Source organism: Vanessa cardui, chromosome 24 (assembly GCF_905220365.1).
Source record: "Vanessa cardui chromosome 24, ilVanCard2.1, whole genome shotgun sequence".
NCBI lineage: Eukaryota > Metazoa > Arthropoda > Insecta > Lepidoptera > Nymphalidae > Vanessa > Vanessa cardui.
In genome coordinates, this window is record NC_061146.1 from 2,823,879 (window position 1) to 2,837,799 (window position 13,921).

The 13,921-nt window shown below is 36.6% G+C and overlaps 1 protein-coding gene across 25 annotated transcripts in view; it reads right to left on the reverse strand.

The window, feature by feature from the left end:
• The window catches only part of LOC124540331 (microtubule-actin cross-linking factor 1), a 297,681-nt gene that overhangs the window by 10,835 nt on the left and 272,925 nt on the right, over positions 1–13,921 (reverse strand). For 22 of the 25 annotated variants that reach the window (XM_047117836.1, XM_047117847.1, XM_047117846.1 and 19 more), the window contains 18 exons: positions 13,508–13,748; positions 12,827–12,922; positions 12,298–12,480; positions 11,299–11,458; positions 9,347–9,424; positions 9,111–9,230; positions 8,244–8,516; positions 6,766–6,889; positions 6,296–6,423; positions 5,897–5,973; positions 5,270–5,341; positions 4,730–4,762; positions 3,480–3,554; positions 2,439–2,610; positions 2,024–2,141; positions 1,527–1,636; positions 871–993; positions 478–595 (listed from right to left, as the gene is read on the reverse strand). In XM_047117836.1, the coding sequence (XP_046973792.1) occupies positions 478–595; positions 871–993; positions 1,527–1,636; positions 2,024–2,141; positions 2,439–2,610; positions 3,480–3,554; positions 4,730–4,762; positions 5,270–5,341; positions 5,897–5,973; positions 6,296–6,423; positions 6,766–6,889; positions 8,244–8,516; positions 9,111–9,230; positions 9,347–9,424; positions 11,299–11,458; positions 12,298–12,480; positions 12,827–12,922; positions 13,508–13,748 (2,301 nt within the window). The remainder of the gene's footprint in view (positions 1–477; positions 596–870; positions 994–1,526; positions 1,637–2,023; positions 2,142–2,438; positions 2,611–3,479; positions 3,555–4,729; positions 4,763–5,269; positions 5,342–5,896; positions 5,974–6,295; positions 6,424–6,765; positions 6,890–8,243; positions 8,517–9,110; positions 9,231–9,346; positions 9,425–11,298; positions 11,459–12,297; positions 12,481–12,826; positions 12,923–13,507; positions 13,749–13,921) is intronic. The other 3 variants (XM_047117826.1, XM_047117830.1, XM_047117835.1) reach the window with 3 other exon arrangements.

Genomic DNA, 13,921 nt, shown 5'->3' on the forward strand with positions numbered 1-13,921 from the left:
AAATAAAAGACAAATGGGTAATCTTTGGGTAGGCGTTTAAATCATATTCAATTCCGCACCTTCTATTGTTGTTGTTTTATGGTTTTCCAACATATAGTGCACAGTGATGAAGTGTCTTTATATAATAACACATGTTGCAATGAGAAGCCTTAAAATGTGTATGAAGCCTGAAGACCCGTGACACTACATTTGGCAGTTGTGGGGCACAGATAACATAACACTGGTCTTGTTCCAAAAGCCAGTTCAAGTATAATGAGGTGGATATATTTTTTTCTGTGTCGGTGACGGAAAAATAATTATGTATTTAATTATATACATAATATATAAATAGTAATATTATCGGATATTTCATTGTTAGTTTCTATGTAACTGTACCTATGTGTGGCGTAAACGATTTTAATGTATGAACGTGTGTATTTGTGTGAGTATGTGAGTCTGTGTTTTTGTGTCTGTGTGAGTGTACAGTCGAGCACCTACCTCGGCAAGGATCGTTCTTGACGAGGAACTCGTCGAGCGCGACCCAACCACCTCCCACGCGCACCATCACGGTGGAACGCAGGATTCGCACCAAGCGGAGTTTCTGGGAGTCGCCGAACTGATACAAGAGAAATGAGGTTTCATTTTATAACCCGAATTAAATCCGTTGCTTGCCTGGAAGAGATCGCTATGCAGCGATAAGGTCGCCAAAATTGTATGCCTGTTTGGTGTACAATAAAATATAAAGCTTAAATTACTTGATACAGTACCTATTACAATAGGTAAATTTTGTAGTGTCGATATTAATTTATCTAGTATTTTTTGCCATTAAAGTATGACATATAAGTAATTATATAGCGTAACATGCTTCATACCGATGATAAATTCACTCACCCTGTATTTGCCCTCTCCGACTTGGAATACCCTGAATTTCTGTCTGCAAGTACACAGCATAACGAGCCGCTTCACTTCATCGTGTATCTTGTCTGCGTCGGTGGGCGGACCGCGTCTTTCAACCTACAAATCGAAACATGTTTTAAAACCGAAAAGGGACATATTTTGAACCATATTTAGGAAAATTTACTACAACATTTAAGGAATATAAGGATTACTTTTCCGTTGGAAAATATGTATACCTGTTATGTAGTAACTAAGTTGGTTGCTATGTTTGTTATTAGGCAATTTAATCTAAAAGATAAATTTTCCATATTCATGATATAATGCCGAGATGGGCCAGTCGTGACAACGCGTGCATCTTAACCGGTGATTTCGGGTTCAAACCCGTGCAAACACCACTGAATATTCATGTGCTTAATTTGTGTTTACAATTAATCTCGTGCTCGGCTGTGAAGGAAAACATCGCGAGGAAACCTGTATGTGACTAATTTGATCGATATTCTGCCACATGTGTATTATTTGAATGTTTCGTCCAAAATATTGAATAATGTTTTTCATTTTATTGATATTGCCTACAATATAGTTTCATACTCAAGTATATACTTGAGTATGAAACAAAACACTATATAGTGCCCAAATCTAAGTACACTTACCCAGTCAGGTCTGAGAGCGGCTATGAATTCTTCCCAGTCGATGAGGCCGCTGCCGTTTCTGTCAAACAGGTCGGCTACGGCGCCCATTTCGAGGCGAGATGTGTCGAATTCTGTAACGAATATATGCTAAAAACATCTGCTGTGTTGATATAATCCTGATTGGTGAAAGATTATAAATTATTTACTATTATGTATTTATGGTAAAGAAAACTACATACTATAACTACATAATACAGTCAGTACAACAGTGTCGCTTTCTCTGTCCCCATATCCTTTGTATGCTTAAATATTTAAAACTACCCATCGGATTTTGACGCGGTTTTTTTTAATACATTGAGTGATTAGATAAGAAGGGCTTTTGTATGTTATTACATATAAAAACCATAGACAATTTATTAAAGAAACAATGATAATTTTAGAAATTTCCACTGTGATGATACCATTGCACCCGTGCGAAGCCGGGACGTTGTTTTATACAATTCTTGTTTTATACTCACTGGTGTTGATGATTCCGTCGATGAATTCGTTTCTCTGTATAAAGCCGTTGTTGTCCTTGTCCATCTTGCGGAACAGGTCCGTGAGACGGGACTTCTTGTGGTTCATGAACTTAAGGAACTGTGAGACAAACGTTGTCATCAGATACGTCATCGGACATTATATAATTGAAGGAACATTCGTCAGTTATGTTATTTTCACACTGATCAGATTAATCGGTTGATCGATGATTTACTTAATATTTACAATTACGTCACGAATGAGATACCTAGGGTAGGTTAAGGTTAAGTAAAGGATTTTCATTAAAAATATGAATATTTTAATCAACTATTTAAATCTTGGTTAAAATAAAAAAGTTGACATGACATATCTTTTAAAATCAAGTGTTAATAGAAAATTTATATTTGGAAATCTCACCCTCTTTCTCCAGTCGTCCCAGCTGAAGTTGGATACGCGCTGAAGTTCGCGCAAGTGAGCGAGACGCTCGTGCAGTCTTCTCTGTCTCTCCCACGCGAGAAGCCACACGGTGCGCCATTTGTCCCAGAGTTGTTTCACACGAGGTGACCTGAACTCCGGTTCTGCGCCTTTGCTGTTGGATATGAGGCTAGTTTTAATATTGCTGTCTCGAAATTACATAAAAATTTTTTAGGTCTATTTCCTGATAGTAATATGTACTTTGAATGATCTATATCGAAAATTAAAACACTAAAATTATTAGAAAGTTATAAGACTATTAAAAAATGAGTATAAGAAATATTGATTAATTACGATTTGGAAACTGCGTAACAGTATGAAATATTATTTTACACGGTAAAAACACAATGTTGCAACAAATAAAAAAAACAAGGAACTTTTATTATTTTCAAGCGTAAACTCATGCTGATTTCAAACAAAAATTACTAGCAATATATACACTTCGTTTACAGCAACAAACATTAATAATATCATATAAATAAGCAGACTGTATAAGTCATAACACAATTTTGTTGAAATAACTAGTTGTGTCATACCTCTAGTACTGTTTGAAAGAATGACTAAGTTTCATTTAAAATAAATACTTACACAATGCGTATATTAGGTTTACAAAAACCTGTTAAACGAATCCTTACCAAACATTCGACAAGAGAAGAAGGAATGAGTACATATACATAATACAGTAGTACATAAAAACTAATAAAAATTACTAACTTAATCTAAAACAAAAACTACTTTAATTTAAGAAAACGACTGTAGATTAAAATTAACGTAACGAAAAATTAAAAGACATTAACCTTCAAATATTTCTTATTAGCATGAGAACAATATTGTCAGATGAAAAAGTGAATTAAAAAGAAAGCTTTCGATTTGACATTTGATTGATTTGATACGAGATATGAAAGTATATGCTGCGTAGAGACATACGATTTCCGTCGCGTAAATGTGGCAGACGTTTTACAGTCTGATGATAGTTAGCCTTACCTTCCTTTAGGCGGGAACCTCGGTCCGTAATGCGGCAGGTTGCGGTCGGGGGAGTCACGTCCGGGACTCAGGCGACTAAAGCACACAGTTATATGAGCACACGCTAATAACACTAAAGTACCCATACCTTGCCTGTTGTTAGTTACTGGTGCGCTTGAAGTTAGTAATCACGTAGGTGTTAGTGACAGCGGTAGTTTTGTACTGGTGTTAAATAGTTGAGGAGAAAGAAGAAATGAGGGAGGAAATTGATTTAATGGAACGATGAGGAAAGTCTTGTTTGAATTTTAGAAATAACAAATAAGAGAAATAAGTGAATGGGACTAGTAATATTAAAAATAAGTTACATCAATTTAATGGTATTGACAAGACATTTATATGATTGACAATTAATTTAAACCAAATCAAATCTGGCTATACTGTTGTTATTGTCATGTCATTTCTTTAAGTTGTCCCAGTTTATTGAATAATAATAATAACATTTTGAATTATGATCGTAATAAAAATGATGAGTCAAAGGGATAGGATATTGCAAAGAAAAGTTCTAGAAGGTTTCGGAAGATTCTGGAAGATTCTTACCGCCGTCTCTCTCCAGCTACAGGTTATGAACCGTGACTTAGTGTATAATTATCTAGATATTAGTGCAACTAATAACATACATACCCTTCTTTATAAGTTGTTAATAGACAGCAGCGTGTGTGGGGTTAGTTGAGAAGCCATCATTGTTATAATGATTTACATTAGTAATATATATAAACATATATATACTCATATATTAATAAAAATAAATGAACAATTATTTCATATTGATGATTTGAGAAAGGATGAATAGACACGAGGACTATTATGGTAATTATTTCAGTTAATAATTAGGACGAATATAAATATAATGACGTCATTAAGTGGAAGCTTATTGTTAAACGGTCCAGAATATCAATTTTTAAAATATTGACAAAATAAAAACAGTCAAAATAATGGTTTAACGAATTATTATAAAGAATAACTAAAACAAAAGGGCGCATGCACGTACCAAGTAATAACAAACACAATTCTACAGAACTAACTAAGTGTTTAAATATTTAAAACCCAAAAGCTAATAAAACATACAATCAAACTATAATGTATAGAAAATAATTATATAACTTATATTTTGTAATATATATACAATTACAAATGACTAAAAAATTTTAATAAATATTCTCTATACAAAATATCAACCCATAGACAATCCTAGAATAAAAACCACATCAAACCTTCCTCGCCTACTTCGACTGTGTATCCTGGACCTGCCGTCGCCAAGCGTGACATAGAGGACGAGACAGAAAGCCACATTTACATATGTTAGAGCGAGATGAAGCTAGTTTTGTTATTGCGTACGAAGAGAGCAATGTAAGAGTTATGCGTATTTAGAGATTTGTAAGTATAGAGGTGATAAATAGTGTGCAAATTGTTGGACTAACTTTCGAAAATTATATAATCTGTATTTAACTTGACTGGCTTTTGACATTTATAATAAAATCTAATATACATTGCGCTCTTAGTACTGCATTTAAATATATAGATTAACATGGAAAGCTTATTGATGGTAGTAATGTATTTATGTATTAACTTGTAAATGTATTAATAATGATTATTTTTGACCTTTTTATGGTTTGGTTACCATGATTACTCATTAATATATTCCCAACATTAATATTAATAATCCAATTTCGAGATACATATAATAAGACAATCACAAAAAAAAATTAAAATTAAATGAGTTTAAATGAAAAAAAAAATATATCCAAACAAACCTGTAACGCCTACTGCCATAATAATCTGGCGATACTGATCTCTCTCTATGAAGGTCGTGTTGCGATCCGCGACTGTGGCAACATTCACATCATGCAATGACGTCACAAGATGGCGGCGACGGGTGAAATAAAACGAAATAAGAAAGCGTGATTTTTGCTTTAGAGCACAGATAATGCTAAACTCAATGTGAAATGGCGGTGTGGTATAAAAATTAAATACAACACAATTTTTGAATAACAAACACAAATGTGATGGAAAAATTATAAGTAAAGAAAATATTGCTATTAACAAGAAGAACAAAACAGTGAAATAAAGAATATGATTGTCTTTCTTGCACGATGTGACTTAATTTGACAATTATTGCTCTGAACTACATAAATTTCTGTAATTTTGATTAATTCATTGAAAATAATTTGGCGATTTTAGCAGAATTTATTTCAGAGTTACTTAATTACTGAATAAGGGTAATGAGATTCTTGCCATTACAAAAAATCTACCTTGAATAAGGTTAATTTTACTTTGAAATAATTCGTGTCGCTTTATGAACTTTGATGCCAAAATTTTCCATTCTTAAGCTATTCACATAGTGCAAGAGTTTAAACAAAAAAACAACATCTATTACATACCTGGGCGTTCCTTTAATCGCTGTTTTAGCTGAAACTTTACGCGGTGTCGATTCACGACCCTGACTTTGACTCTTGACCTATTAAAAAAAATTTGTATTATAGAGGTTATTTTATTATTATGTTCTAAGGTGTTAAAAAAAACTATATTGACATAATCGTTAACATCGTATTGAAAAAGGACATAGAACATAATAAGGATATATGCAGGAGGTTTAAATGGGCTTGGTTTACATGTTTTTATGTTTCTTTTTAAATTTACAATAATAAGGATTTACTGTAGAATTTTTTTTTAAAACTATTGTAGTTCTTCGGCTATAGCTCAAAATTCAGGCTGATATTTTTGTCAAATACTTGTAGACAATATTGGAGTTATTTCTTTTAGTTATGTCAAAAACCTACTTGGTAAGCTTTGCAGACCCTGTCGACTTCGTTCTGGCGCTTTTGAGTGTGTTCCATCAAGTCCTTGTGGTCTTCAATCTGGCCTTCCAGCAATTCGATCGATTCGGGCAGAGGTTCGGCTTCCAAGGCTAAATAAATATAAATAAATATGAGACAACATCACATACATTACACTTATCGATGTAAGTAGCCAAAGCACTTGTGTTATAGAAAATCATAAGTAACGACGGCACAACAAACCCAAGACAACATAGAAAACTAATGATAATCTACATCAACTCGGCCGGGAAACGAACCCGGGTCCAAGGAATGGCGTACCAATGAAAACCGGTGTACACACCAGTCGACCACGGAGGTCAACGAATTTAATATTAAAATTGCCAATATCAAAGTAAACAATAATAAAACTACAAGCATACGATACAAACAAAATATAATAATAATGTTTACTAATATTCATGTTATTTTACCAATAAGCGTAGTCTCGAGTCCGCAGAGCCATTGCAGCAGCTCTTCCAGAACCAGATCGAGGTCTTTCAGGCTCTGCAGGTGTGTCTCCAGTTTGCTACCGCGTTGCATCGCCCATTGCCATACCTGAGACAGATTAGGACAATTAAATACATATATATAGAACCTAGTTTTTAGTATTTTCCTACACGTTTATTATGAGTAGAAAGTTCATAATTTTATATATTATATTATCAGAAAGAAAAAAATAAACTTATTAATATATATTTTTATAGTAATAGTCTTTTCTTGAAGCCGAAATTAAGAAAGAATATATGAAACTATTATAATGTTAATATAATGTAAAACGAAACTTGGAATATTAATACTGATATAAAAATCGTTTTTATTTGTTATAAGTAATAACAATATTATATATTTCAGGGTGACAAATTATAAAACTGTAAGCGCTGTTGCATCGAAAAACAGTTTATTTGTCTTACAACTGCTATGTGGGTAACACCAACCCAGACTCTAAAACCAGTAACCTCAAAGCATACGATTGTTTAATTAAAGTTTCCTAATATTTCAACAAAAAAATAAATAGAATAAGTCTCGCATAAATATATTTTGTCTCATACCAACTTGGGCTTAATATCCAATTAATAAAATCAATCACCTGCCCCGCTGAAACTTTACTAAATATTCTTAGAACTGGCAACACTGACACTGTTAACTTTCTCGGTTCACTCGGCGAGTTTGTGCTCATTTTTAACAACTATTATTTAAACTTTAGCACTTTATATAATACAATAAGACGCCCGAATATTTGATTTTTGTAAATAAGAACTTGTATTAAATTTCATATCATTAAGATAAGATATCGTGATTAAGGTTAAGACATTTTATCAATAAATTTTTTTGCAATCTTTTAATGTATCGATTCGATATTTCAAGGTTTCTGATTCGTTTAATTATATATATGATCATTATGAATGAACAAGCAACTCGCTCCGCCTTCGCACGGGTTCAATACTGATACTAAATATAGTAAAGTTTTTTTCTTGTTTCTTTACTATATTGTCCAATATACAAAAATATTCCCCTAGAATCACTCTAATAAAAAAACCGCATCAAAATCCGTTGCGTAAATTGATTTTGAAAAAACATCTAAGCATACATAGGGGCAGACAGTGGTAATAGACTTTATGCTATGTAATGATGACACTTTTTTTAATCTGTTATCTAACATTGAAATATAACAATTTTAATACATTATAAAAATTACTTAACTTGGTGGGACGTTGTGCCTGCCCGTCAGGATCACACACTCATCATATACTACCACCAATCATAATCATAACAATAAATATCCTTGTCTAAACATATATATGTAAATGAAATTGTTGGTCGTTTCCTTATCAAGTGATGTATATAGCAAGTAATCGATTCTCTCACTGAATAGAGAAGAAAATACATATAGTAAATAAAAATGTCTGACCTCGTCCCATCGGCTCTGTATGATCGTAATCCAGTGCTTGATGACGGTGACGGCGTCGGGGTGCGCCTTGGCGAGGATGGAGTGAGCGAGCGCGATGGTGTCGTCCTTGTCGCGCAGCTTGTCGGCGAGCTCGCGCGCGAACCGCTCGTGCTCCAGCAGCTGCTGCTGCGTCTCCTGCTCGCCCTCGGGCAGCTGCCCCGAGAAGCGCAGCTTCGTCTCCGCGTCCGACAGCCACTCCAGAAGCATATTCACGGATTTGTGCAGGCGTTCGGCCTAGGACAGTGAAAGATTAATTCATGACTATATTACATGGGAACATACTTTGGAACTAATAATTCTAATGATTGTACCGAGTATTGAGTGTGATAAATTTTAATTTTGACGTGACAACGTCTTATAAATTGGTTTGCCGGGTGACACTTCAAGAAACTGCGTTACGCTCCGCTCACGTTATGCGCTCACAACGAGAGCGAGTGAGAGGCACGCGTCCCTTCCACTCGGGCATGGTTAGCCCGCCTAAGAGCGAGAGAGACAGACATAAATAATAAATAATAGTGAAAGGCACGCGTCCCTTAATTAATGTTTTAAATATAATTCTTTGTATAAATAAATGTTTTAAATTGTTACTATTATTTCATCCTTCTTCCTACTATACGAATGAATATTCACATTAAAATTATTTTACCACTCAAAGTCGTTGTCACGTAAAACTTTCGCCCGTATACCGACTTTACAGGCAGCCAATTTTTTTTTATAATAATTACTGGGTGAACAAGCTACTCCTGATTAAATATATGACGTTCTGCCCCAATAAAGTAATTAATTAAGACGATTTGCCAAAGAAATACTTTTGTATGTTGTTCTTACCTCTTTCAACGCTCCCTCCAGCTTGCTCGCCTTCGTTTCGCTGAGGCTTTGTACGGCGTCCCACGCTTGTTTCAGTTCATTGCACTGCTGTTTGATGTTGGAAGCATCTTCTAGTGGAACCTGGAACACAAAAAATACATAAATTAAATTTAAATAAAAATAAATATTATAAATATATATTTAATTGCTTGCGTTGTAGTTCGTTTATAAATAGATATACATATTTATCTACTCACAGTAGCTTCAAGATCTCGCCCGGTCTTGAGGACGGATTGCATTTGTTGCTCGCGAGAGTGTAGATCTTCTTCGAATTGCTGGAAATTATGTCATTTATTACGTATTGCATAATTATTTGATCTGCTTTAATTACTGCAAAACTCAAAAGGTGTAAGCTTATTTCACGATATAAAATTAAGCTAGAGTAATTATATTTTTATATAATTATTCAGATTTAGACTAGTCTTAGTATAAAATATTTGTAAAAAAAAAATAGTTAAAAAAGGTGTGGTATATTTTCACATGCGCGGCGAGATGGCTCCGTGTTTACAATGTACGTATATGTATTTTGTGTAGTTGATGACTGCGGCTTTATTTATTCATCTCATGCTCGATTTAAAAAAAAAAACACCACGAGAAAAAAAATTGTGTACATCTAATTTCTAATGGAGTCACCAATCCGCATTGGAAAAGCATCCTTTCCCTTAGAGTATGAGGAGGCCTTAGTTCATCAGTAGGACGTCTAAAGATTGTTAATATACTCTTTTCTTTTACTTTTTTCTTTTGTTAATAAATATTTTTAACTTTGCCGTCTCGTAAATTCAAATCGTTTATAAAAAATACATTGGTAAAAAAGGCGTATTATTCGATACAAGATTTTGTAGATGATAAAAAAACGTGGAATTAATACCTGTTGACTTCCAGGCAGGATATATTAATACAAGTATATTTTGATTTAGTTAAATAAGTGTGTGTGTGTGTGAGGGGGGGGGGGGGTGCGTACAAGTCTATTTTGATTTAGTTAAATAAGTGTGTGTGTGTGTGGGGGGGGGGTGCGTACAAGTATATTTTGATTTAGTTAAATAAGTGTGTGTGTGTGTGGGGGCGGGTGCGTACAAGTATATTTTGATTTAGTTAAATAAGTGTGTGTGGGGGGGGGGGGTGCGTACAAGTATATTTTGATTTAGTTAAATAAGTGTGTGTGTGTGTGGGGGCGGGTGCGTACAAGTATATTTTGATTTAGTTAAATAAGTGTGTGTGGGGGGGGGTGCGTACAAGTATATTTTGATTTAGTTAAATAAGTGTGTGTGTGTGTGGGGGCGGGTGCGTACAAGTATATTTTGATTTAGTTAAATAAGTGTGTGTGGGGGGGGGGGGTGCGTACAAGTATATTTTGATTTAGTTAAATAAGTGTGTGTGTGTGTGGGGGCGGGTGCGTACAAGTATATTTTGATTTAGTTAAATAAGTGTGTGTGGGGGGGGGGGGGTGCGTACAAGTATATTTTGATTTAGTTAAATAAGTGTGTGTGTGGGGGGGTGCGTACAAGTATATTTTGATTTAGTTAAATAAGTGTGTGTGTGTGTGGGGGCGGGTGCGTACAAGTATATTTTGATTTAGTTAAATAAGTGTGTGTGGGGGGGGGGGGGGTGCGTACAAGTATATTTTGATTTAGTTAAATAAGTGTGTGTGTGTGTGGGGGCGGGTGCGTACAAGTATATTTTGATTTAGTTAAATAAGTGTGTGTGGGGGGGGGTGCGTACAAGTATATTTTGATTTAGTTAAATAAGTGTGTGTGTGTGTGGGGGCGGGTGCGTACAAGTATATTTTGATTTAGTTAAATAAGTGTGTGTGGGGGGGGGGGGTGCGTACAAGTATATTTTGATTTAGTTAAATAAGTGTGTGTGTGTGTGGGGGCGGGTGCGTACAAGTATATTTTGATTTAGTTAAATAAGTGTGTGTGGGGGGGGGGGGGTGCGTACAAGTATATTTTGATTTAGTTAAATAAGTGTGTGTGTGGGGGGGTGCGTACAAGTATATTTTGATTTAGTTAAATAAGTGTGTGTGTGTGTGGGGGCGGGTGCGTACAAGTATATTTTGATTTAGTTAAATAAGTGTGTGTGTGGGGGGGTGCGTACAAGTATATTTTGATTTAGTTAAATAAGTGTGTGTGTGGGGGGGGCGGTTGCGTACCTTGTGCTGCTCTATGAGCGCCATGACGGTGTCCAGGTCGCCGTGCACGGGCGCGTCGGCGGCCAGCTGCGCGCGCACGCGCTGTAGCCACTCCAGCAGCGCGCACATCGCCTCCACGAACTGCCCCGAGTACAGTAGCGCCTCCTCCAGCCGCCGCTGCCTGCCAGTACACGCCACACACATCACTCTAAGTTCATTACACTCGCCATTGAACCGTTTTAATTTGAAGGGTATAGTACAACACTCAGCTCTGATGGCCCAAGAGCTGAGATGGCCCAGTGGTTATAACTCGTGCATCTTAACCGATGATTTCGGGTTCAAACCCAGGCAAGCACCACTATAATTATATATGTGCATAATTTGTGTTTATAATTCATCTCGTGCTCGGCGGTGAAGGAAAACATCGTTAGGAAACCTGCATGTGTCTAATTTCATCGAAATTCTACCACATGTGCATTCCACCAACCCGCATTCGAACAGCGTGGTGGAATATGTTCCAAGCCCTCTCCTTAATGGAAGAGGAGGCCTTATCCCAGTGGGAAATTTACAGGCTGTTACTTTACTTTACTTTTTACTTAGTACAACACAACTTAAGATGTCGCATTGGCAAAATTCGTAAAACCGATCACATCCGAATTGAGTACGCTATCCCAAATTATCAATATTTATTTCTCACGCGAATATGATCTTTACACAAACGTAATAAGTTGTTATATCATATGACCTAATATATTCGTTCTCATTTGCAAATAAGTCAGGTTAGACGCTGCCTTCCAAAAGTAAATTCAAAACGAACGCGAAAAGTGATTCTACTTGAGACATCTCGAAGAGATTATTGTACAAAAAATCTCAATATGCCTATTTCATCTTTGATAAAACGAAATAACTATAAGGCGAGTAATTCACTTTTGAGCCATAATACAAACATCCCTGTCTATCAGGACGGACATTTTAAATTACAATAGGAAATTATTTTAAAAGTTGAACCGAATTTCCTACCTGTCCACTGCTTTGGAGCACACAGTCGTCCACTTGGACTTCAAGTCGGATAACATGTTGCGCAGTACGGGCTCGTCCGATTTGGGCGCCTTGTCTTTAAGCTGCTTGCCGGTCTTGCTCGTCTGGTCGTAGACCGGCTGTTTGGCCGCTAGTGCCTTTTGGAACTCGCGATGTTTGTTGAGTCTATGATAAAGTAATAATAATAATAATCATAATAAACTTTATTGAAAAAACACAATGCTTACATAATAGATTAGAACATATGGCACAATATTAATCTTCTTAAACTTAGCTTAAACGATTACAATGTTTTCCATGGGTTTAGGTGCATTATGGTTTTAGCAATTTTAAAATTTTTGATTATCTTTGGATCCCACGTAAGGAGACCTGTATCGTGGGGCCCGAGTAGGAGACATATATTTTAGCATATTATATAGAGATATGTTTCCGAGAAAACATTGATGATTTTAATGTTAATCAGTATATTAAGTTTTATAATACGAGTTTGACAATTATAAATCAAAGTTACCTGAGTTTAATCTTTTCAGGATCGTTGACGGTCGTTTCGGAGTTGAGTTGGTCCAACTGCTGCTCAGTTTCGCTCAGCCAGTTCATCAAGTTTGTCCTAAACGAAATCGCTCCGTTAGTATATCACACCATACCCTTCTCTTGTATTTCCATTTAAATATAGAATCAAAACTCGAGGAAAACAGAACAATGTTCCTCAAAAGAGGGGGTCGTTGGGGGGGAGGGATTTATGTTTTTTTTATGGTATAGGTTGGCGGACGAGCATATGGACCACCTGATGGTAAGTGATCACCATCGCCCATACACAATGACGCTGGAAGAAATATTAACTATTCCTTACATCGTCAATGTGCCATCAACCTTGGGAACTAAGATGTTATGTCCCTTGTGCCTGTAGTTACACTGGCTCACTCACCCATCAGACCGGAACACAACAATACTGAGTACTGTTATTTGGCGGCAGACGGGCTTACAAATTTTTTTTTTTTTTTTTTCGTATGGTCAGTTACTTTTGGCCAGAGTGGCCTCTACAGCGTCACCGGGCGGGGTGGCAAGTCACAGAAGACTCTGCCGGATGATGAGAGCCCACTGCAGGGCTCAGAGTACGCGCGTCCTAAGGGTGCCTCCTGTGAGGCTTGCACAAAGGCCTACCACCAAGTATATATATGCTAGTGGTACTGACCACATGTCGTGGAAGTCCCTGGCCTCCTTGAGCGCGTGGTCGAGCGCGCGCGTGCGCTCGGCGGCGCGCGCCACCACGCGCTCCCAGCGGTGCTGCACGGACACCAGCAGATTCTTGATGAGGATCACGTCCTGCTTCTGGCTGAAGTACTTCAGGTGGGTGCCCTTCTTGTCCAGCTGCAGCATGCTCTCGCGGTGCGACGACACCTCCTTCTGGAACGCCTTGTGCTCCTCCACTTGGCCTGGGGCGAGTTGCAATTGATTAGTTACATCAACAACAACAACAGCCTGTAAATTCCCACTGCTGGGCTAAATGCCTCCTCTCCCTTTGAGGAGAAGGTTTGGAACATATTCCACCGCGCTGTTCCAATGCGGGTTGGTGGAATACACATGTGGCAGAATTTCTATGAGATGT